We start from the raw sequence: 26,122 nt of genomic DNA on the forward strand, positions 1-26,122 counted from the left end.
TTGGCTTGTACCTATACCATGTACCCTGTTGTCTTGTACCTGCTCTCCTTGTTCCTGATCCCATTCTTTGTTCTCCCTTCCTGTTCCTTACACCTCCAGTTGATCAGTGTACCTAATTTTGTATATATTGTATATAGATAGTTTGCTAGTTAGGCTTTTTGTTACTTAGTTAGGTTGTTGGTTAGAAGTTTTGTCATTTGGTTATATGGTTCACTTGTATCTTCAGGTTTGCTGTGTATCCTGTTTGCTGGTGTTTGAATGTGTTTTTTTTCACTGTTTACATTTTTCTTAAATCATATATAGTCTGGTCTCTGTTTTCTAACTGTAGCTACGCAGATCTAGCCACCCCTGCTGCTGATTCCTAATTATTTGTTGCATGTGATCATCAGCTCCACCTAGTGGCCATAATGTGGTCTTTTCCTAATTTTACATTATTTTTATGAATTAAGAACATCCGAACTGGAGAAAAAATATCCTAATAACATTGGATTTTGCCAAAATTCCCATGTAATTTAGCAGGACAAATAGCTCTGCTTTTTTTTTATATATCATTACTATAAATACTCCCTATGTATATCCCTATTATATAATAAAAAATAAAAAAAAATTAAAAGGGCATTTGAGAGATGGGTTCAAAATCAAGGCAGCTTGATAGCAATTTTTAAAAATATTTTCCACGGTACAATACCTGTATGCTGCCACTTCAAGGCTGAGTCCGGTCTTTACTTGCATGAGGTCATGATAATCCTTTAGTCGTTCTGTAATGTTCACAGTAATCATTTTCTTTTCATTCTCCAGCTCCTCTATTATGATCTGTAGGGGGAAAAATTTAAATGAACAAAACAATCAGGAGGTGGTGTGCCCATTATAGGGTGACTCCATGTTTATGAACGGATGTCTACATCATATGGTATTTGTGTTATGCTGAACTGGATCAGTCGTATATATACTGTATAATGAAGAATAAATAATATAACCAATATGAAACAATATAATCCTAATTACAATAATTATTTATCGATACTCAGAGATGATGCACACTAAAAAGTGTCTAGATACACAAATAAATATAAATACAAAAATGAGGTGAGTTTTATTAACGTAGACGTCCTCGGGGAATAGCGATTGAATCCTGATTTTCCGAGGATTTCTACGAAACGCGTATGGGGTGAGCCTTTGGGTGCTGAGGTCATCGTGCAGGCACGCTTGATCGAGTGGGGGGCTTTTTAATATAAGCTATATATCGATATCTCTTATGAGTGTCAGGAAGCTCTGTCAGAAGACAAAATAATAGCTGCAGAAGAATCCCTGTTCCCCCGAATGCCTGGAAGAAAAGAAGCGTTAGCACGTGCTAATGCGCAAACGCATATGCGCATGCGCAGAGATGCGTACATACGCACTGTGACAGATAAGGGCGGCAAATGGGCTACTTAAGCTGGATCAGCACTCAGTACTGTCTCGTCTACAGCGTTCTCCGAGTATTTTGTTTCCTGTTGCCTGTATCTGCTCTTGAAGTATTGACCCGGCTTGTTTCTGACCATTCCTGTTTTCCACCTGCAATGACCCCGGCTTGTCCTTTGATCATTCTCCTGCCTCCATATCTGTACTTGATATGTTCATTTTGTGTATGACCCTGATTGTCTGACTTTGCTTAAGTTCCAGCCCCTCCAGAGCTACCAAGTTGGTATCACCTGTCCAGCTACCTTTGGGACCTGCTCTTCAGCTAAGTACCAGCCTGTCCTGCCCACAACGACCCGCTGCCATCTAGAAAAGTACTGGATCAGCAGCCCAACAGCAAGCACTTTTAACCGACACACGTGCGACTCTGCACTCCTGCGATACCTGTATACACTACCAGGGGCCCCTAGTCAGAGGTGCAAGAGAGGCCTTCCTCTGCATAACCAGGCTCTACCCACCAGGTACGTGACAATGAGTATGACTTTATCTAATAAAATATAGATTTTAAGCTGTAATGTACTATTTCTGAGTCCTTTTGTTCTTCTTATGGGAGTCGGTACCTTGACTGGAGCCATTACTGATGAGGGCTGGATGTAATCTTGGGCCATGTAACCAGGGCTGTCTTTAATATTGATTGGACCCTGGGAAAAAAAATTCTTGGGCCCCCCTCCCCCCATGCAATTTCACTCTCCACCTCCTCTGAGACATACAATAAATAGCAGCTAGACTTAAAATCAGTTTACTGTATCAGATCAGGCAGCAATTGCGATTGGTTGCCAGAGGTTACAGTATATCATTACTACTTACTGACTGGTTGCTAGAGGTTACAGCACACATTACGGTTCACTGATTAGTTGCTAGAGGTTACAGCAAATTATTTCTGGTTGTTAATTGGTTGCTAGAGATTACTGTACAGTATTACTGCTCACTGATTGGTTGCTCGAGGTTACAGCACATCATGTGCTCACTGCAGGGGGGCATGATCTACATATGAATGCCGCCTTTATTTACATATCAATACCGCCAGCCACAGCTATTTACTTATGAATGCCGGTTATTTACATGTAAACACAGGGTCTGCAGGTAAGCCATCTGTACACAACAATAAGGCAGAGCTGGGCAGCATTAGTAGCAGCACTTCACACTGAGATATCAGGACACAGCACAGGACTAAAACTCCAAAGGTCAAGGGAATTTAAACCGGCATAGTTGGCAAGTATGAGGCAGCTGCTTTGGGCCCCAAAACAATGACAGGGCCCAGGGCAGCTGCCCCTTTTTCCCTGCCTTAAAGACGGCCCTGCATGTAGCATTTGGATCTACTGCTATAGAGCTGGAAGGTGATGAGCAGGGGATCTGACGGCCTCCATTTGGAAGCTATTTGGCAGTTGACAGGCTATGTCCTGTTTTGAAGCACTAGTGATCTCTGGAATCTGGGGTCAATATCTCCGGTAAGCAGGTGGAGAGTGCTTATGGTGGTGAAGCACTGGTTTTACATTTTAAATTGCTGGCACTCACTGTAGACATGTGCAATTCGTTTAGTTCTAAATTTGTTTTTTAACGAATTTAGACAAATTAATTAATTCCGAATTTCCGAATTTTTCAATTTCCGAAATTTCCGAATTTCAAAATTTGCAAAACTATGAATTTCTGAAACTTCAGAATTTAGAATTTTCAGGTTTCCGTATTTCCGTATTTGCGAATTTCGGATTTTCTGTTTTCTGATTTTCGCATTTCCGAATTTCCGAATTTCGGATTTTCAGATTACAGATTTCCGAATTTCGGATTTTCGGAATTCCGAATTTTCGGAAATTCGAAAATTTGAAAAAAAGAAAGAAAATCTGTTTTATTTTAAATAATAACTAAGTATTAAATTATAGGTATTGGAATTCCCTTTCAAATTTGTCTGTTAGTGAACGTAACGAGTACGAATTTTCCGAAGTTACGAATTATCTGAAATAACGAATGCCACATCTAAACAAATGGAACGTAACAATCTAATAATAATAAAACCTTTTTATTATTATTAATTATTTATTATTAATTATTTATTATTCATTTGTTCCCTTCCATTTGTTTAGATGGAACATTTGTTATTTCAGATAATTCGTAACTTAGGATAAATTCGTACTCGTTAATTTAATACTTAGTTATTAATTTAACTGATTTTCTTTCTTTTTTTCAGATTATCAAATTTTTTAGACTTTCAAATCTTTGAATTCCTAATTTCCAAAAAATTCTGAAATTCGGAGTTCCGAAGATTCGGAAATTCGGAAATCTGAAATTCGGAAATTCAGAAAACCGAAAATTTGGAAATTCGAAAATTCGGAAATTGGGAAATCCAAAAATTCGAAATTCAGAAATTCGGAAATCCGAAATCCGGAACCATGGAAAATCTAAAATTCGTAAATCTGAAAATTCGAAATTCGGAAAATCGAAGATTTCCGAATTTTCTATTTTCCGATTTTCTGAAAAAAATCTAACAAACTAATGAAACGAAAACGCAAATGAACTAATTTCTTGTCAGTGCACATGTCAAGCACTGATAAAGCAGTACAGCCAGCCCTCCTGTACTGGGCTAAGGCCCCATCAGTGCACCTGCTAAGCAGAAGGGCTGGCTGTGCTGTCTTATTGCAGACACCAATCCTCTTCTGCCTCCCCCTGCAGCACTGCCAGCTTCTCCTCCTCTTTCTCCTTCCGGCTGCACTGCAGTGGGAGAAGTTCTACCACATGTGTCCCTTCCATCTGCTGTCCGAGCCCCCCTGTGTACCCCTTTCTCCCGCAGCGCTGTCAGCTTTCCTCTTCTGCTGCTGCCGGCACACAGGGAGATGTTTCAGGATGGGGAGAAGACATGTGCGGTTCGTTTCATTCTGAATCAATTGGACTAATTATTTGTTATTCGGAACTGATTTGTTATTCGAACCGGTTTCAAATTCGAGTCAAATCCTTTTTGAAGTTAAAATCAATTAAAATTTACGAATACTATAAAATAAAATAGAAAATAAAGGAATAGAATACAAAAGAATATAACAGAATAAAATAGAATAGAATATAAAGGAATAGAACAGAAAATAAGGGAATAAAATAGAAAATGAAAGAATAGAGTAAAACAGAATAAAAGAGAATATAAACTAAAATAATAAAATATAAAAGAATAGAATAGAAAAGATTTGTTGCACAAGAAACCATGTGCGTTTGTTGATGCATGGGGGGGGCGTCATTAACCCCTTGACCTCCAGAACATTTACCCTCCCCCCCCCCCTTCATGACTAGGCATTTTTTTTTTGCGATAAGGCACTGTGTTACTTTAAATGACAATAGCGCAGTCATGTGACGTTATACATAAATAAAATTTATGTCATTTTTTCCCACAAATAGAGATTTTTTTTGGTGGTATTTGATCACCTCCGCATTTTTTTATTTTTGGTGCTATGAACAAAAAAAGGCCGACAATTATGAAAAAAAAAAAAAACAAACACATTTTTGTACTTTCTGCTATAAAACTATTTCAAAACATCCAATAAAAAAAATCGCATTTCTGCATCGGTTGTATTCTGCTACATATTTTTGGTTAAAAAAAAAAAATCCCAATAAGTTTATATTGATTGGTTTGCGCAATTATTATTATTATTATTATTATTATTATTATTATTATTATACAGGACTTATATAGCACCATAAGTTTATGCTTTACAATATAAAAGGAGACAATACAGTTAGAATACAATAAAATGCAAGAGGATTGCAATCTAATAGGGTGGGGCAGGTGGTACAAAAGGTTGTAACTATGGGGAATGATCTGATGAGGTGGTAGGAGATTAGTTGGAGACGTGATGAGCTTTCCTGAAGAGATGAGTTTTCAGGGATCGCCTGAAGGTTGCAAGACTAGGGCAATAATAGTAGTGTTTAAAAACTATGGGATAGATTTATGGAATTTTTTTTTCTAGTACTGGCAGCAGAGGTGACTGTAATAAAAAAATAGATACTGAGCCTGGGTTCACACTATAACCAGCTGCGGAATGCACAGGAACGATGTGCATCCCTGTTCCCCGTTCCAGGGATTCTACGCCCGAATTCGGCCCTGAAATGGAGGCAAAGACGCACGCGTATTTTTCTGCAGTGCGCTCCGCAGCCGCCCTGGAGATATGTGAACCGGCTCCATAGGGAGCCAGTCACATTCACCTACTATGCGAATTAGATGCGGGGGAAACGCACATCTAATTTGCATAGGTGTGAATGGGGGCTTACACTTTGTGGGAACCAGTGGACACTAATACAGTGATGATCAGTGCTAAAAAATATGCACTGTCACTGTACTAATGACACTGGCTGGGAAGGGGTTAACATCAGGGGCAATCAAAGGGTTAAATGTGTGCCTAGCCAGTGCTTTACTGTAGTGGGGGAGGTGCTTTTACTTGAGGAAGGCATGGATCCTAGTCCCTGAACGGCGATCTTCCTGTGCACAGAATGATCAGCGGGTGCCCCGGCAGAAATTGGATTCTGCGGGACCCGCTCCTGCTGTGTATAATCACAATGGGAGCAAGCCTCCGGGGGGCGTGCGCTCGCTCTCGACACCCGGCAACGTATATATACGCGATCATGCGCAGCGCGGCTATCCTGTAGCAGTTAAATGTGCTATAAGGCGGTTGGCAACTGGTTAAGAATTAATGGCACCACCTTGCGTCTGCTAAGGAGCATTGCGTTTCTGTGCATGTTCGGGAAAACGTTGTGTGAGTTTTCAAAAGGCATATAGCTGTGAAGCAGACCTTACTTATTACAAATGAACTCTTATGTGACAATATTTCATGGCTGGCTGCCCAGATGATCACTATGCCCGGGACGCCCTGGCACACCGAACACTGAACTCCATACATCTTCATTATGTTCTTCGCCCACAACTGCCCTTTGCTAATGTTATCTTCCAGTGCGTTGTGCTGACATCACCGTAGACACAGTTGCTTGTTGAACATCAACAAACTATTCACTGAACAGCCACTCATCTTTCTAATTATAATCGTCTTACTCAGCTTAGTATCTGTTGCTTGAACCTAAAAACATTATGTTACATGCGTTTAATGCAATATACAAAACGTATTTGTTATCCATCACTTTCGGGTGTATTTATAGAAAAAAAAAAAAAACTGCATAGCCATGCGTCCAGCAAATCTAAACGTACATTCATTCTGTGGGAACTGGACAAGAAAAAAAAAACAAACAAACGTTCTTTAGGCTTTTTTTCTCTTCTGAACAAATGTTCTTTTATTATGGGCAGTAGTAAAATACCGCACTGCGGCCACTAGATGGAGCTGAGGGACATAAGAAGTACATACGTCTTTGTAACAAGAAACACAATGTAACATTTCTAGCCTCTTTTTGAGATTTGTTGTTTACAAGTTAAAAACATTTTTTTTTTTTGCCAGAAAATTACTTAGAACCCCCAAACATTATACATTTTTTTTTTACACCCTAGAGAATAAAATGGTGGTCGTTGCGTTACTTTCTGTAACACCGTATTTGCGCAGCGGTCTTACAAGCACACTTTTTTGGGGAAAAAATACACTTTTTTGAAATAAAAAATAAGACATCAGTAAAGTTTGCGTAATTTTTTTTCATATTGTGAAAGATAATATTAAGCCGAGTAAATTGATACCCAACATGTCATGCTTCAAAATTGCGCCCGCTCGTGGAATGGCGACAAGCGTTTAGCCTTAAAAATCTCCATAGGCGACGTTTAAAAAATTCTACAGGTTGCATGTTTTGAGTCACAGAGGAGGTCTAGGGCTATAATTATAGCTCCCGCTCTACCGATCGCAGCGATACCTCACATGTGTGGTTTGAACAATGTTTTCATATGCGGGTGCTACTCAAGTATGCGGACGCTTCTGCACGCGAGCTCGGCGGGACGAAACGCGTTTAAAAAAGAAATCTTGTTTATTTTACCTTTTATTTTTTATGTTTACTCTGTTCTTTAAAAAAAAAAAAAAAACATGGCGTCCCTTTTATTCCTATTACAAGGAATGTAAAAATGTTACCCTTGTAATAGAAAAAAAGCATGACCTCTTAAATATGAGATCTGGGGTCAAAAAGACCTCTGATCTCATATTTACACTAAAATGCAATAAAAAAATTAAAAAAATGTGTCATTTAACATTTTTTTTTTTAAATGGCCCTTTAAGATCTATGGGTGGAAGTGAAGTTTTGACGTCGCTTCCGTCCTGCAATGGTATGGAGATGGGTGCAGGCCATCTTCCCCTCACTCGTCTCCATACCCAGCAAGGGCCAAGATCCGATCGCCTCCGCCACTGCTGACTGCTCCGGTAAGTGGCGGAGGGGACCGGAGCACTGCGGGAGGGGGGGAGGCCCTCTCCCACCATCGATAAAAGTGTTCTCACAGTGAATCCGCCGCAGAGACCACCATTATCGGAAACCAGACCGCCGACCGAAGAAGAGGATACCGGGGCTATGGCAGCTAGCTGCTGCCGTAACAACAATATTCCTCTTCAAAGTTAGAATGTATATCGATAAAACACGCTGCAATAGCGCCAAACCCGCATCGCGGTGCGCATGTCACCCCAGATTAGCCCCTGAACTATTTTTGGGACGACATGCGTCCCGCGATGCGGGTTGCCGCGATTGCAGCGCGTTTTATCGCGAGACAATCGCGGCAGACCCGCACCGAGTTCCGCGTTTTTGTCATTCGCACATAAGCGCTGTCAATTTCAAAACTCTGTAGTGGGAATGCAGCCTTAGATGTACGGCAGCAGAGGGGCTCTTCTGTGCCAGATGACGTACCTAGCATGTTATCTGACACCTCCGGGTAGGGGGCGCACATGCCTGCCACCGGCAACCTGGCTGTGCTGTGCTTATATAAAGCAGAAGAAGATCAGCCTGTGTCAGCCTATGGATGTCCACCGCCACCTGCCGATTGGTGAGGAGAGAGACGGGGCGGAGCTCTGCTTATGTAAACAAGGCAGAGCCCTATCCTGTCAGCGGGGAAGTGATGGATTTTGATTCCCTGCAAAGCAGGGAATAAAATCCACCACTTCCCTTAGTACAACCCCAACACTGTACACACATAAACACTGGCTAGGCACACAGTTAACCCTTTGATCGCCCCTCATGTTTAACCCCTTCCCGGCCAGTGTCATTAGTACAGTGACAGTGTATATTTTTAGCACTGATCACTGTATTAGTGTTACTGGCTCCTACAAAGCTGTCAAAGTGTTAGAATGTCTGCTGCAATATTGTAGTCCCACTAAAATTCACATTACTAGTATTACATTAAAAAAAAAATTGCATTATATATACACCATAGTTTTTAGACGCTCTAATGTTTACATAAAATCAATATACACTTATTGTGAATTTTTTTTTTTTTTACCAAACAAATGTAGCAGAATACCTTATTGCCTAAAATTGTGAAGAAATTACATTTTTTACATTTAATTGGATATGTTTTATAGCAGAAAGTAAAAAATATTGCCTTTTTTTCTTTTCTAAATTGTCGGTCTATAAACGCAAAAAAACTAAGTGGTGATCAAATACCGCCAAAAGAAAGCTCTATTTGTGGGGGGAGGGCAGGAATTACATTCATTTTATTTGTGTACAGCGTTGCATGATCGCGCAATTACAGGTTTATCGTTTTTTTTGCAAGATTATTGCAAAAAAAAAAAAACGCAGAGGTGATCAAATACCGCCAAAAGAAAGCTCTATTTGTGGGGAAAAAAAATTATAATAATTTTGTTTTGGGTACAGCATTTCATGACCACGCAATTGTTAGAATAACGCATTGCCATATCGCAAACAATGGCCTGTTCATGAATGGGGGGTAAATCTTCCAGAGGTCATTGGTTAACATTTAGCACACTGACCTCTTCAGAATACCTTTCTCCTGGCAGGCAAAATCAATGTTAAAAAAACGCACCTAAAGTGTTTAGTCGCATTTAGGCGTGTCAAGCGTTTGGATGTTCAGTCGTTTCATTGGCCACAATAATTATTCTGGCCATTGAAATGAATGAACACTCAAGCTCTAAAGGTGCTTAGCGTTTAGGCATGTTTACACATGTATAGGCACGTCAGAGTTTTTTGTTTTGCCCAAACACTCCTCTCCTGAATGCGATTTTGATGCGCTGAGATTTCTGCCCCTAAACACTCCTGCCTCTAAACGATTAGAGTCAGGAGAAAAACAAACGCCTGCAAAACGGGCATTTTTTTTTTATCTGCAGTGTGTATGAGGCCTGACAGCAGGGGTGGACTGACCATTGGGCCACTCGGGCACTGCCCGAGGGCCCCATGCCACTAGGGGGCCCCATCAGGGTTGCCAGCCTCAGTAAAACCAGGGACAGTATGTAAAAATGTGTGTTTTTTTTTTACATCTGTCTCTGAAATGTCCCTTACCGACATTCATTTGGTCTAAAAATCCAGAGATTATAGCTGCCCCACCTCTCCAGTACCTTCTCAGCCAATAGAAACATGTCTGTGTATACTAAGTGATTGTATATTGTGTGTGTGTGTGTTTGTGTATACTGTGTGGCCCCATAATGTCTGACTGCCTGGGGGCCCCATAATCTCCTATTGCCCGGGGGCCCCATGAGTTGTCAGTCCGCCCCTGCCTGACAGTATTTGCCAATTTCCTCTAGCGTTCTTTAGAATTTTTATACTGTATCTCTTGTTACAAAGAAGTACAGTTGCACCCATTGCACAACAGCGCCATCTAGTGGCAGTAATGTGGTATTTTCCTATTGCTCATAATAAAAGAATATTCAGAGAAAAAAGCCTAAGAGCCGGTTCACACAGGGGCGACTCAGATCCGACTTCAGGTCGCCCCTAGTCGCCTTAAGTCGCGCTACATGTAAAACTCAATGTAAGTGAATGAAAGCCGTCTAAATGCACACTACTGAAGTCGCTCCGACTTCAGAAAAGGTTCCTGTACTACTTCAATCCGACTTGTAGGAGACCGGTACCCATTGATTTCAATGGAGGTCGCCTCCAAGTTGGAATTCCGTCTATAAAATAGTTTATTGCACAGCTCCGAGGGTCTTCTTCCGTCTTCGGGGGTCTTCTCGCCGGACTCCTCCGCTATCTTCTGCTAGCTCTTTTACTAGCGGAGGAGTTCCCTCTTGAGAGCTGATAATTCTGTCAGAGTCGCCTCCGTATAGACGGAGATCCGACTTGGAGGTGACCTCCATTGAAATCAATGGGTACCGGTCGCCTACAAGTCGGATTGAAGTAGTACAGGAACCTTTTCTGAAGTCGTAGCGACTTCAGTAGTGTGCATTTAGACGGCTTTCATTCACTTACATTGATTTTTACATGTAGCGCGACTTAAGGCGACTAGGGGCGACCTGAAGTGGGATCTGAGTCGCCCCTGTGTGAACCGGCTCTTAAGAACATGTTTTATAAACAGAGTTTGGTAACTCTCTTTTTAAAAAGTAAATATTATTCACTTTTTTTGAAGCATAGGGAGCACTGGTACATTGTGCGTTATTTTTAGTTGACATAAAATCAGTGTGGTATTTTTAGCCACTTTGAATTTGGCACCACTAAAAGTCACATCCTGAGTTTATTTATTACAAATATCTAAATAGCACCCACAATATACACAGCACTTTATCATCACATCAGTCCCTGTACTCAAGGATCTTACAATCTAGGGTCCCTATCTCACATACTAGGGCCAATTAACCTGCCAGCCTGTTTTTGGAAAATAGGAGGAAACCCAATCAAGCACAGAGAGAACATGCAAACTCCATGCAGCTTATGTCTTGACCAGGATATAAACCAGGGACTCCAATGCTGCAAGGTGGAAGATCTAACCATCAAGCAACCGTGCTTGTGGTATGACACAAAATAAATTGACTAATCGCATTTGAAAAATCGTACTTTTAATTTACTACTTCCATGTACCTACCTCCCAGCTGTTGATCCCAAATTTACCCATCTACAGTACCTCGGCCTAACTCCGAACCTGAACACAACCACTAACTCTAAAATCTAACCTAACGTGTATGCCCAGCATAAACAGTTTTCTTAGTTTTGGAGGGGTGTGCCGGAGAGTATGATGTGAAGTGTTGGGTATGCTGGAGGGTATGATGTGGAGTGTTGGGTGTGCTGGAGGGTATGATATGAAGTGTTGGGTGTGCTGGAGGGTATGATGTGAAGTGTTGGGTGTGCTGGAGGGTATGATGTGGAGTGTTGGGTGTGCTGGAGGGTATGATGTGGAGTGTTGGGTGTGCTGGAGGGTATGATGTGGAGTGTTGAGTGTGCTGGAGGGTATGATGTGGAGTGTTGGGTGTGCTGGAGGGTATGATGTGGAGTGTTGGGTGTGCTGGAGGGTATGATGTGAAGTGTTGGGTGTGCTGGAGGGTATGATGTGAAGTGTTGGGTGTGCTGGAGGGTATGATGTGAAGTGTTGGGTGTGCTGGAGGGTATGATGTTGAGTGTTGGGTGTGCTGGAGGTATGAAGTAGAGTGTTAGGTGTGTTGGAGGGTATGTAGTGGAGTGTTGGGTGTACTGGAAGGTATGAAGTAGAGTGTTAGGTGTGTTGGAGGGTATGAAGTAGAGTTAGGGGGGAATGGTAGGTATGAAGTAGAGTGTTAGGTGTGTTGGAGGGTATGAAGTAGAGTGTTAGGTGTGTTGGTGGGTATGAAGTAGAGTGTTAGGTGTGTTGGTGGGTATGAAGTAGAATGTTGGGTGTACGGGAAGGTATGAAGTAGAATGTTAGTTGTGTTGGAGGGTATGAAGTGGAGTGTTATGCTGCTCCTTACATTTGTGGTCATTAAGAAGAATTACCCCCTTACAGATAGCAAAAGACCGATCAATGGTGTCATTGGGAAATTATCTGAGAGGCAGAAATTGCTCATTGCTCAAGGAACCCCTAGCAACCTCTGGAGGAACCCTAGAGTTCCATGGAACCCTAGGTGAGAAACTCTGTGTTAAGGCCCGTGCACGTGATACGAAAATCGGATAGAAAAAAAATCGTACAACGAGCTGTCTTCCGATTTTCGGATCGTTAGTATGGTGCTCAGAAACTAAAGAACGAATAGAAAAGTAGTCAACACATTATGTTGCTTCTGAAGTTGTATTCCGTCGTAAGCGAAAACTAGCTTTCAACAAAAAACGGACATTCGGTCGTACGAAAATCTAAGCGTGTGTACTGAGGCTTTAGATGTTGGCCATGATTGTTAGGAAGAGTCTCAGCAGTGAAACCATGACCATGTAATGATATTATGTATTTATGAACACAAACTCAGATTTCACCAAACTGTTGAAAATGATGTCTCTTCTCACCAGGCATAGAAATCTGGGAATACCGCGACCTTTCCGAGTCATCCAGCCATTTCCTCCCAGAAAGATAAGCATTGCTTTCATTAACACTTGGGATATTTTCGAGGACATTTACTCCCATACTTGATTTCTATTAATACGAATTTACTGGGATAGAAAGACATAGATGGTGATAACAACTCCAGATTTTATTTCCTCTCCATTGCTAGATTGTAAATTCTAAAGAGCAAGGCCCTTCCGATTCCTCCTGTATTGAATTGTATTGTAACTGTACTGTCTGCCCTCATGTTGTAAAGCGCTGCGCAAACTGTTGGCGCTATATAAATCCTTTATAATAATAATTTTAGTTAAAAAGAAGTGTTTTTGCTGAAGTCTGTGCATGACTTTAAGAGATTTCCAATTAATTAGGGGTGTATATATAAAAAAAAACAATCGCAGAGCTATTTGTCCTGGGAAACTGCAAGTACATTCATTCTTTGCAAAATCGAATGTTGCTAGGCTATTTTCTCTCCTGGTCGAATGTTATTTATTAATAAGAATAGGGTGAATCAGGAGAATTTTGCATTATGGCCACTAGGTAGAGCTGTTAACCCTGATGACATTTGCTATGCTTGTCAGCGCTATCTAGTGGCCATAATGTGGTATTTTTCCTGATTCACTCTATTCTTATAAATGAAGGCCATCCAACCTAGAGAGAAAATAGCCTAATATCATTACATTTTACAAATGTACAAGCAGTTTTACATTAGGAAAAGCTCTGTATTTCTACTGTCCTGATGGGAAATGAGGGGATTAATCCCTCCAATGGGTCTTAAGACTGCAGTGAAAATTTGGCAGGGTTTCTGTTCCTGCATATGTACAGTGGTGTGAAAAAGTGTTTGCCCCCTTCCTCATTTCCTGTTCCTTTGCATGTTTGTCACACTTAAGTGTTTCGGAACATCAAACCAATTTAAACAATAGTCAAGGACAACACAAGTAAACACAAAATGCAATTTGTAAATGAAGGTGTTTATTATTAAAGGTGAAAAAAAATCCAAACCATCATGGCCCTGTGTGAAAAAGTGATTGCCCCCTAAACCTAATAACTGGTTGGGCCACCCTTAGCAGCAACAACTGCAACCAAGCGTTTGCGATAACGTGCAATGAGGCTTTTACAGCGTCCTGGAGGAATTTTGGCCCACTCATCTTTGCAGAATTGTCCTAATTCAGTTACATTAGAGGGTTTTCGAGCATGAACGGCCTTTTTAAGGTCATACCACAACATCTCAATAGGATTCAGGTCAGGACTTTGGCTAGGCCACTCCAAAGTCTTCATTTTGTTTTTCTTCAGCCATTCGGTGGTGGACTTGCTGGTGTGTTTAGGATCATTGTCCTGCTGCAGAACCCAAGTTCGTTTCAGCTTGAGTACACGAACAGATGGTCGGACATTCTCCTTCAGGATCTCTTGGTAGACAGCAGAATTCATAGTTCCTTTTATCACGGCAAGTCTTCCAGGTCCTGAAGCAGCAAAACAGCCCCAGACCATCACACTACCACCACCATATTTTACTGTTGGTATAATGTTCTTTTTATGAAATGCAGTGTTCCTTCTACGCCAGATATACTTGGACACACACCTTCCAAAGAGTTCCACTTTTGTCTCATCGGTCCACAGAATGTTGTCCCAAAAGTCTTGGGGATCATCAAGATGTGTTGTGGAGAAATTGAGACGAGCTTTGATGTTCTTTTTGCTCAGCAGTGGTTTTCTCCTTGGAACTCTGCCATGCAGGCCATTTTTGCCCAGTCTTTTCCTGATGGTGGAGGCATGAACGCTGACCTTAACTGAGGCAAGTGAGGCCTGCAGTTCCTTGGACGTTGTTGTGGGGTCTTTTGTGACCTCTTGGATGAGTCATCGCTGCGCTCTTGGGGTAATTTTGGGCGGCCGGCCACTGCTGGGAAGGTTCACCACTGTTCCATGTCTTCGCCATTTGTGGATAATGGCTCTCACTGTGGTTCGCTGGATTCCCAAAGCTTTGGAAATGGCTTTATAACCCTTTCCAGACTGATAGATCTCAATTACTTTCTTTCTGAATTGTTCCTGAATTTCTTTGGGTCTCGGCATGATGTGTAGCTTTTAAGGATCTTCTGGTGGACCTTACTGTGTCAAGCAGCTCCTATTTAAGTGATGCCTTGATTGTGAACAGGTGTGGCAATAATCAGGCCTGGGTGTGGCTAGAGAAATTGAACTCAGGTGTGGACAACCACAGTTATAGTATGTTTTAACAAGGGGGGCAATCACTTTTTCACACAGGGCCATGATGGTTTGGATTTTTTTTCACCTTTAATAATAAACACCTTCATTTACAAATTGCATTTTGTGTTTACTTGTGTTTTCCTTGACTATTGTTTAAATTGGTTTGATGTTCGGAAACACTTAAGTGTGACAAACATGCAAAGGAACAGGAAATGAGGAAGGGGGCAAACACTTTTTCACACCACTGTATATACAGTGAGGGAAAATAATTATTTGATCCCTTGCAGATTTTGAAAGTTTGCCCACTTACAAAGAAATGAGGGGTCTATGATTTTTTTTTATCATAGGTGTATTTCAAACGACAGAGACAGAATATCAACCAAAAATCCAGAAAAAACACATGATACAAATGTTATAAATTGCAGTCCAGTTGAGTAAAATAAGTATTTGATCTGCTACCAACCAACAATAATTTTGGCTCCCACAGACTGGCTACAGTAGGTGCTCATGTAGATTAGTCCTGTCAATGTAAGAAATTGCTCCTAATGACAACTCCTTATGTGTATAGAAGAAACCTGTCCACAGAATCTCTTTCTTCCATTCAAACCTCACCATCATGGGCAAGACAAAAGAGCTGTCATGTGGGACATCAGGGACAAGATTGTAGACCTGCACAAGGCTGGAATGGGCTACAAGACCATCAGCAAGAAGCTTGGACAGAAGAAAACTGTTGGAGAGAATTTTTGGCAAAGAAATACAAAATAACCATCAATAGCCCTCGGTCTGGAGCTCCATGCGGGATTTCGCCTCATGGGGTGAGGATGTTCATGAAAAAAGTGAGGGATCAGTCCAGAACTACACGGGAGGAGCTTGTGAATGATCTCAAGGCAGTTGGGACCACAGTCACCAAATAAACCATTGGCAACACAATACACAACCATAAATTGCATTCCTGCAGCCTCCGCAAGGTCCCCCTCCTCAAGAAGGCACATTTACAGACCCATCTGAGGTTTGCCAATGGACATTTAAATGATTCAGAGAAGGAATGGGAGAAAGTGCTGTGGTCAGATGAGACCAAGTTTGAGCTCTTTGGCATTAACTCGACTCGCCATGTTTGGAGGAAGAAAAATGCTGACTATGACCCTAAGAACACCATCCCTACTGTCAAGCACGGATTTGGAAACATTATGCTTTGGGGCTGTTTCCGTATTAAAGGTACAGACTGACTTTGCCACATTGAGAGGCCAATGTACGGGGCCATGTATTGTAAAATCTTGGATGAGAACCTTCTTCCCTCAGCCTGAACACTGATGATGGGTCGTGGATGGGTCTTCCAGCATGACAATGACCCAAAACATACCGCCAAGGCAACAAAGGAGTGGCTCAAGAAGAAGAAGCACATTAAGGTCATGGAGTGGCCTAGCCAGTGTCGAAACCTTAATCCTATAGAAAATTTATGAAGGGAGCTGAAACTTCGAGTTGCCAAGAGACAGCAAAGAAACCTTAAAGCGGAGTTCCACCCATATAAAAAGTCAGCAGCTACAAAAAGTGTAGCTGTTGACTTTTAATAATCGGACACTTACCTGTCCCATGGTCCAGCGACGAGGGTGAATGAAGCCCCACTTCCCTCTGCGGCGCTGGCATCACTACTTGTGCGCACAGCTGGGCATGCACTGCACATGCAAGAGCCATGCTGGCCGGGCAATCTTCTGGGACCTGTGATGTGTCCCAGAAGATTGCACGGAGGGGGGGGGGGAGAGGTGATCTTCCTTCCAGTGCCGAGGTGCCCCCGGGAGGAAATGGGAGCTGGAACCCTCAAAAAAAATGGGTATCTGCCCCCCCCCAAATGTGGCACGTCGGGGGGGTCACCTACACTTAAAGCAGAAGTTCAATTTTTGGGTGGAATTACGATTTAAGGATTTAGAGAAGATCTGTAAAGAAGAGTGGACCAAAATCCCTCCTGAGATGTGTTCAAACCTGGTCACCAACCACAAGAAACGTCTGACCTCTGTGCTTCCCAACAAAGGTTTCTCCACCAACTACTAAGTCATGTTTTGCTTCGGGAATAAATACCTAATTCTACTCACTGAACTGCAACTCCATTTATAACATTTGTATTGTGTGTTTTTTCTGGATTTTTGGTTGATATTCTGTCTCTATCAGTTAAAATACACCTATGATAAAATTATAGACCCTTCATTTCTTTGTAAGTGGGCAAAATCTGTAGGGTATCAAATAAATATTTTCCCCTTCTGTATGATGTCTATTTGTCTACAGCCTTAAAAGATAATATTCCGCACCCACGTGTCTTGCCATCTGCAGCAAAAATTTACTGAAACTAGGAATTACATTGCAAAAATGACAGCTGGATTAAGTCACCTTCCTAGATATGATGCTGCAGTATCTGCCTTCACCAGCATTTTAATTTCTTGATCTCGTACCGTCATGATGGATTATAATCAGAAGACTCCCAGCCCCATACTATACAGTGAAGGTCTTATCAGCATGTTGCAGACAGTATCGGTCAGAAATAAATATTTATTTTTGGTAAACAAGGTTTTTATGTCACTTTAACCACTTGCCTACCGGGGCAATTTTTTATTTCTTTTTTTTTTTTGTTAAAATTTGCATTTTGTGCTAGAAATTACCAAAAATTATATATTTTCTGAAAGCAGAGACCCCGGAGAATAAAATGGTAGTAGTTGCTGTTTTTTTGTTTGTCGCACGATATTTGTCAAATATGGAAGAGCCCTGGGGCCATCAAAAAAATAAATAAATACAGAATTATGTTTTTGAAAAAAAAAAGTCAGAATTCTGAGTTTTAATCTCAGAGTTCTGACTTTGAAAGTCAGAATTCTGACTTTTAATCTCAGAGTTCTGACTTTGAAAGTCAGAATTCTGACTTTTAACCTCGGAATGCTGTAGAATTGTATTTTTTATTTTTTTAAACCTACAATTCTGACTTTCAATCTCAGAATTCTGGCTTTCAAACTCAGAATTCTGACATTTAATTTCAGAATTCTGACTTTCAAACTCAGAATTCTGACTTTCAAGCTCAGAATTCTGTAAGAATTTTTTTTTTATGATGGCCCCAGGGCTCTTCCATAACAGCATTCCGAGATTAAAAGTCAGAATTCTGTATTTCAAAGTCAGAACTCTGAGATTAAAACTCAGAACTCTGACTTTTTTTTTTATAAAAACATAATTCTGTATTTATTTATTTTTTTGATGGCCCCAGGGCTCTTCCATATGCTGTAGAATTTTATTTTTTATTTTTTTAAACCTACAATTCTGACTTTCAATCTCAGAATTCTGGCTTTCAAACTCAGAATTCTGACATTTAATTTCAGAATTCTGACTTTCAAACTCAGAATTCTGACTTTCAAGTTCAGAATTCTGTAAGAATTTTTTTTTTTTATGATGGCCCCAGGGCTCTTCCATAGTCAAACGCATATTTTTCAGGAAAAAAAAGTACACTAAAGTGGAATTTTATTGCAAACAAAAACACAATATTATACCCATTTTTGTTTTGTAAAATATAAAAGATGAGGTTTGCGTTGGGTAGATAGATACCAAACATGTCGAAGCTAAAAATTGTGGAATTGCAAGAATATATGGAACCCAAAATTCTCCATTGGTGACACTTTAAAAATCTTTAGAGGTTATCAATTTAGAATTAATGAATTATGGCCCCAGAATTATTGCTCTCACTCCAACGTTCGTGTCTATACCTCACGAGTATGGTGCAATTGATGTTTACATAAAGATGTTCGCCCTACGATGCACATTTTAGATGGTATGTGTGTGAGTGGAGAGGGGGGGGGGGGGGGTAACGGGGCGGTTCTTCATTTTTTTAAAAATATTTTTATTTTATATTATATATATATATATATATATATATATATATATATATGTATATATATATATATATAAATATATATATATAAAATATATTTTAACTGTATTGCTATCACAAGGGTTCCAAGAAGCCCTATATGTTTCAGCATTGGCAGGTGACATGTCCTCTTCATAGAAACATGAAGGGTCTATTAGACAGCTCATGTCTCCCCTGCCCTCCAATACAGCTAATCAAGCACAGATCTTGCTTAGTTAGCAGCACCCTTGGCTACACTAGCTGTGGTCCCGCTAGTGACATAATATATGTTGCTTCTGTGGTCCTTAGTTGCAGGATTGGGGAACAAAATCTCTCCTCTCTGGAGGTTGTTTCCCATGGTTCTGAGCTCCTTGGAGGAACGGAAGAACCCAGGAGCCACTATAGATGCTGCCGGAAGGGGATTAGGTGCACTTTGAAAGCCCCATAAAATTAATGGGGTGGCTCTAGAGCTGCCTGGATTACTTTTATCAGAAAGCCCTTTGATGGCTATTAAAGCCGATACGAAGCTATTTGTCTACAATGCCATTGATAAATGTACCTAGGTAGACGAGTGGTTAAGATGAGTAAATGACATCCTGTTGTTAAAGACTTTTAATATATACAGTATAGTACACTGTATATGCAAGGGGTTCACTTTTCCTTTTAAAATATTTTATTGTTTTGAGTTAAATATAGTTCAGGTTTACAAAGAAACATAATAACATTTTTGTATATATAAGGTAACAGGCAATTGTAATGCATCACATAGTCCAGGGGTGCCAAACCAGTGGCCTGGGGACCACATGTGGCCCGCGGAGCCCTCTGATGTGGCCCGAGACCTCCTGCTCTGGGATAGAATAGAAAGAATACTGTTATTAAAGATCAGTTTATTACTAAAATCACAGAGTATATATGGGCATATCTTTTCTGCAGTGGTTACTGGGCTGCTTTCAAACTGATCCGCAGGTGCAGAGCAATTTACCTATGGGTTACCTGCACTGAGCCATAGACTTGTATTATTACCTGAGAGTTTGGTGAGCTTTCTGAAAGTACACCAAACCTGCAGAATATAATAGAAGTCTATTGCAAACTGCAGGAAAGCCAAAGGTACACTGCGTTGCACACGTGGTGCGGGTAAACCGCAGTGCATCAGTGTGAAAGCAGCCTTGGACCCCTTTCACACGGTCAGTCCAACAGTCCGACCAAATGGACCCTCCATTCACCTCTAAGTAGTGGCAGACATAAACTGACTTGTGTTCTACCTCCAATACGATCCTCTAAAAAGTATCGTGGGCTGCATCCGTGTCCGCTCTGCAAATGCAGAGCGGACACGGACATGCCATCCACCCGCTCCACTCATTGTGGCCCGCGACCGGTTACCAAGTCGCTTAAGTGGCCCTCGCTCTACAAAAGGTTGGGCACCCCAGACAAAAGTAACACACAATATATCTTAAACGTTTATATCATAGGGGGTATGGGGGGTGGAAGGGGTTCACTTTTCAATATTGTCATAGGTTCCCTTAACCACTTGCCTACTTGGGCACTTAAAGCCCAGACCAATTTTCAGCTCTCAGCGTTGTCACACTTTGAATGACAATCACGCAGTCATACAACACTGTACATATATGACATTTTTGTCATTTTTATCACACAAATAGAGCTTTCTTTTGGTGGTATTTAATCACTGCTGGGTTTTTTATTTAAATAAAAAAAAGACCAAAAATGTTGAAAAAAAGTTTGTTAGAAAATTTTGAAAACAGGTAATTTTTCTCCTTCATTGATATGTGCTGAGGAGGCTGCACTGATGGGCACTGATAGGTGGCACTGATAAGGCGGCATTAATGGGCACTGACAGGTGGCACTGATAAGCACTTATGTGGTGGCACTGATGGGTGACACTGAAGGGCACTGATAGGTGGCACTGGAAGGCACTGATAGGTGGCACTAAAGGGCACTGATAGGTAGTACTTATAAGCTGCACTGAGAGGTGGCACTGATGGGTGGCACTGAAGGGCACTGATAGGTGGCACTGGAAGGCACTGATAGGTGGCACTAAAGGGCACTGATAGGTAGTACTTATAAGCTGCACTGAGAGGTGGCACTGATGGGCACTGATGGGTGGCACTGATGGGCAGAACTGATCGGTGGCACTGATGGGCATTGATTGGCATCACTGATGGGCATTGATTGGCATCACTGGTGGGCATTGATGGGTGTCACTGGTGGGCAAAGGTAGGTGGCACTGTGGGCACTGGTAGGTGGCACTGATGAGGCAGACATGGCTCTCTGTGTGGGGGACTGATGTCCCTCTGACAGAAGGCAGAGATCGGCTTTCCCCCCCCCCCCCCTCACGCTGACAGCCTGCGGGAAAAAGAAGTACTGATTACGGAACTTCTGTTTACATCATGTGATTAGCTGTCATTGGCTGACAGCTGATCACGTGGTAAGGGGCCGGGATCTTATGGACTCCATGGACGCCCTCCCAGCAATTAAGGCCCGTGCTGTAGCCGTCTTTCAGCTATAGCGTGGGCGGCAAGCAGTTATAGAGTAACTCCACTTTTGTTGAGAAAAAAAATTCCCCTCTGGGTGATCTCTGTACACTGCAGGGATTTAAAAAAACTTTGTTGTAGATTCCTACTTTTTGTTATTCTGAAAAAAATCCCTGTGTGTTTGTCTGTGTCCAGGTAGAAAGTGAGTCTAATCTTTCATAATTATCAACGAGCTGCTTCACTTGCTGGGCTCTAATGAGGAAAGTGGCAGAGTCTGCATCCCTTTAGACAAGATTTCCTATTGAGAGTATCTCACCAAAAATTGCATTTGTGTTGCAGGGGATGCCTGATGTCCGACTTGTGTCTTAGTGCAGACTTCTGGGAAAATCAGTGAGCCAATCACACAAGCAGGAAATTACATACCTGGGGCTAATCTGTATACATTCTGTGTAGAAAACACCCCCTAGTGGCCATATTGCACTTGTGACTGCAGATTGAAAGGGAAAGGTAATTTTTTAAATAACATTCAATCACAATATGACTTGTGTAGCAATTGTATATGTTATATTATTATCATTTGCAATTTTTGTTTCCAATGAAAGTGGAGTTACCTGTTAATAAACACTCGATGGACACTGAGTTAGAAAATATCTCAAGGCGTAGTGTGCACCACCTTTGTAGGTTTGCCTGGACTTCTCCTGTGGATCATAGGAGTGCAGTTTGATCAGCACTCCTGTGATTTGTTCTCAGCAGACAGCGGGCTGAAGCTCGCTGTTGGCTGATGTCACAGAGCCGGTCCAGGCTCGGGCAACATCGCAACAATTAGGTTAGCATCGGCCCGCATCATAGCTCCCAACTGTCATTGATTTCGAGGGACTGTCCCTGATTTGGAACAAAGCCCCCTTCTTCCTCTTTCCTCCTCATTTGTCCCTCATTTTGGTCTGATCTATATAGTTGTATATAAAATGCACTTTTTTATCTTTCAAAAAGTGTTTCCCAGCGCTGAACCTTTCATCCAATTTCTAAATTTCTGCATTTATAAATTTAAAAAGCCAATATAAAAATTGTTATGGTAAAAAAAAAGCACTTTTTGGTTCAATTAATCATTTTTTGTATAATTCTCCTTGGGGGGCGTGGCGGGGGTGTGTCCTCTGCCTACACACTTTTGCTAATAGGTGTCCCTCGTTCCCATCTCAAAAAGCTGGGAGGTGAGGCCCACATGCCTGGACGGGCACCCAGCTCAGCCACTCAGCGAGCCGCTCCCGTCCCCTCCACAGCCCAGCGCTACAGTGAGCGGAGCAGAGAGCCCTGAGAACCGAGCGACCGGTGGTGTATGATCGCTCAGTTCTGTCTTAGAGCGGGGGGGGGGGGGGGCAGGTCCAGCAGGGCTGATCCACCTAGGTAAGTATGGATCTGCAAAAAAAAAAATCCTTACATCTCTTCTAAGCCTTCATATGGATGCAGTGTATGTAGGTGTAGGACCTTCTGGTATAATTCCCAATGGTCGATATAATGGGACACCAAGTTGTTGTTGTAAATGCTATTTTCCAGGAAGATCTAGGGTGTGAGATACCTGTAATTCCGATTCCCAATTATTCATGGAATTGGATTGGAAAGGTGTGCTGTCCCTTTTAGCAGATAACAGAAAATCGAGATACTCTTTGAGTCAGAGAGGAATGAGCAGGTGTGGGCATCTATTTCAATATGGAAAGTTAAAGGATGTTTAACAAGAGGGTGGAGTATAGGTATACAGTGAAACCTTGGATTACGAGCATAATCCGTTCCAGGAGAATGCTTGTAATCCAAAGCACTCACATATCAAAGCGAGTTTCCCCATAGTAGTCAATGGAAATGAAGATAATTCGTTCCACATTGACTTCTATTACATGCAATACCGCATGTAAGAGGTGAGGGGGGGGGGGGGGGGTACGGAGAACCTCGGAAATACTCGGGGACAGCTCCGAAACACTCGAGAACTGAGTATTTCCGAGTGTTTACGAGTATTTCCGAACGGCTCCTAACAGCTCTGAACCGTTCCGAGTGTCCGCGGAGCGCCCCCGCACCTCTGGCCAAATGCAGCACTGTACACCCCATTAGCTTGAATTCTGCTCGTTTTGCGAGACAACACTCATAAACCAAGTCAGAATTAAAAAAAAAAAGTTGCTCGTCTTTCATAACGCTCATGAACCACAGCGCTCGTAAACCAAGGTTCCACTGTATAAGAGAAGTGGTTCGAAGGTGGTAAATTAACCACCTCAGCCCCGGCCTATAGTCATATGACGCCCACAGATGGGATCTCCCATCCTGGGTGGGCGTCATATGACGTCCTCTGATTCCCGGCCGCCTAGGGGGCGCAGGCATCGCTTGGGACCCGATGCGTGTGCCCGGCTGCCGCGATGTCCGCTGGGCACCCGTGATTGCCCGGGAACACAGCAGGACTGTGGATCTGTGTGTCTAAACACACAGATCCACGTCCTGTCAGTGGAGAGGACACCGATGGTGTGTTCCCAGTACAGAGGAACACCGATCGGTCTCCTCCCCTTGTGAGTCCCCTCCCCCCCGCCATAATGTCGCAGTCACGAAAAAAATCGCAGATCGCCGCCATTACTAGTAAAAAAAAAAAAAGCCATAAATCTATCCCTTATTTTGTAGATGCTATAACTTTTGCGCAAACCAATCAATAATCGCTAATTGCAATTTTTTTTACCAAAAATATGTAGAAGAATACGTATCGGCCTAAACTGAGGAAAAAAATATATATTTTTTTAAAAATTGGATATTTACTATAGCAAAAAGTAAAAAATATTGTGTTTTTTTTTTCAAAATTGTCACTCTTTTTTTGTTTATAGCGCAAAAAATAAAAACCGCAGAGGTGATCAAATACCACCAAAATAAAGCTCTATTTGTGGGAAAAAAAGGACGTCAATTTTGTTTGGGTGCAGTGTCGTATGACCGCGCAATTGTCAGTTAAAACGACGCAGTGCCAAACCGCAAAAAGTGCTCTGGTAAGGAAGGGGGTAAAATCCTCCGGGCTGAAGTGGTTAAAGTACAACGAAAGGCAAAACTTTTTTTAGTTTTGAATAGAGTAGAGAGGGATTAGAGGCCCTGTCAGGTTTTATTGCTGTCTGTGCCCCTGTTAAGGAGATTCACCCTCTTTATTTGTCCTGTTTACCATTATCATAGATAGTGAAAGTAATAGAAAATCCCAAATTTTGAGTTGTCCACAGAAAAGTAATATAATGGAAATTGTCCAACTATCAGCCGAAAATAGGGTAATTTTGCTGGTAGAAAATAAAAGTGCAGATAATAGACTTCAATGCAAAATGGCGTCTCATAGACTTCAATGTAAAAAAACACCCCCTAGTGACTTCAATGCAAAGTCGTGTCCTATAGACCTCAATGCAACATCGTGCCCCATAGACTGCATTGCAAAGTTGCGCCCCTTTAGAATTAAAAAATTATGCCTCCATAGACTGCAATGAAAAATGGCGCCACATTAACTTCAATGCAAAATGGCATCCTATTAAGCACCTTCTGCCCCCACTATAGCCAAAAGTTGGCTACAGCGCTGAGCTTAATTGCCGACTGCGCTCCCCCTGAGGTGCCCGTGCTCTGTGATAAATGAGTCAATGAGACCCGGCTGATCACAGATCGGGGTAAGGGGCCGATCCCAGCCCCTGCTGACAGCTGGACAAAAAAAAGAAGCTGATTGCGGGCTTCTGTTAGAGGGACATCGGTCCCGATCATAGAGAGCCACTGCTGCTATGCAGTGCCCACCAGTGCCACCTACCACTGCATATAAGTGCTGCCTATCAGTGCCCACCTGAGCCACCTACCAGTGCCCAACAGTGGCACCCACCAGTACATATAAGGGCTGCCTATCAGTGCCCACCAGTGCCACCTACCATTGCCCACCAGTGGCACCTATCAATGCCCACCAGTGCCACCAATTAGTGCCCTTCAGTGTCACCTACCAGTGCCCATCAGTTCCACCTATCAGTGCTCTTCAGTGCTGCACATCAGTGCCATCTACCAGTGCCCACCAATGCCACCAATCAATGCCCGTCAGTGCTGCCAATCAGTGCCTCATCATCAGTGCCACCTATCAGTGCCACCTACCAGTGCTGCCTTTTCAGTGCCCATCAGTTCAGCCTATCAATGCTCATCAGTGAAGGAGAAAAATTACCTGTTTTCAAAATTTGATAAAAAACTATGAAAGTTTTTTTTTTTTTTCAATGTTTTCGGTCTTTTGTTTTTTTTTAGCAAAAAATAAAAACCTGGAAGTGATTAAATACCACCAAAAGAAAGCTCTATTTGTGTGAAAAAATTATAATAATTTAATTTGGGTACAGTGCGTTGAAAGCCGAAAACTGGCCTGGGCAGGAAGGGGGTTTAAGTGCCCAGTAAGCAACCAAGTGGTTAAAGAGGAAGTAAACCCTGATGAGTTTACTTCCTCTTTCATTCCCTGCAAAGGTAAAGCATAATGGACTACTATGCATCGCATCGTATAGTAGCCCATTATGTGTCACTTACCTGACACAGGAGCCAGCGAAGTCACCGCTGTCCCCTGTAGTTCCGAGCGTCCATCTTCTTGGTGGGTCTCGCTGTCATTCGGCGAAGCCGCGATGATGTCACTCCCGCGCATGCGCACAGGGTGCCGCCACTCGCGGCATATCGCCATTTGCAGCGCCGTAGACAGCGGTGCCTGTCTTTCGGCAAATATCTCCTAAACCGTGTAGGTTTAAGAGATATTTCTTGGACCTACAGGTAAGCCTTAATCTAGGC

General features: G+C 42.1%; 1 protein-coding gene across 1 annotated transcript in view; it reads right to left on the reverse strand.

Moving 5' to 3' along the window:
- The window catches only part of LOC143959305 (synemin-like), a 77,356-nt gene that overhangs the window by 37,376 nt on the left and 13,858 nt on the right, over positions 1–26,122 (reverse strand). Inside the window, exon 2 of the mRNA XM_077467996.1 lies at positions 689–813. Coding sequence (XP_077324122.1) covers positions 689–813 — 125 coding nt within the window. The remainder of the gene's footprint in view (positions 1–688; positions 814–26,122) is intronic.

The sequence above is a fragment of the Lithobates pipiens genome, unplaced genomic scaffold (genome assembly GCF_037356315.1).
Source record: "Lithobates pipiens isolate NorthernLeopardFrog02 unplaced genomic scaffold, aLitPip1_a1.2 Scaffold_7, whole genome shotgun sequence".
NCBI classification, from domain to species: domain Eukaryota; kingdom Metazoa; phylum Chordata; class Amphibia; order Anura; family Ranidae; genus Lithobates; species Lithobates pipiens.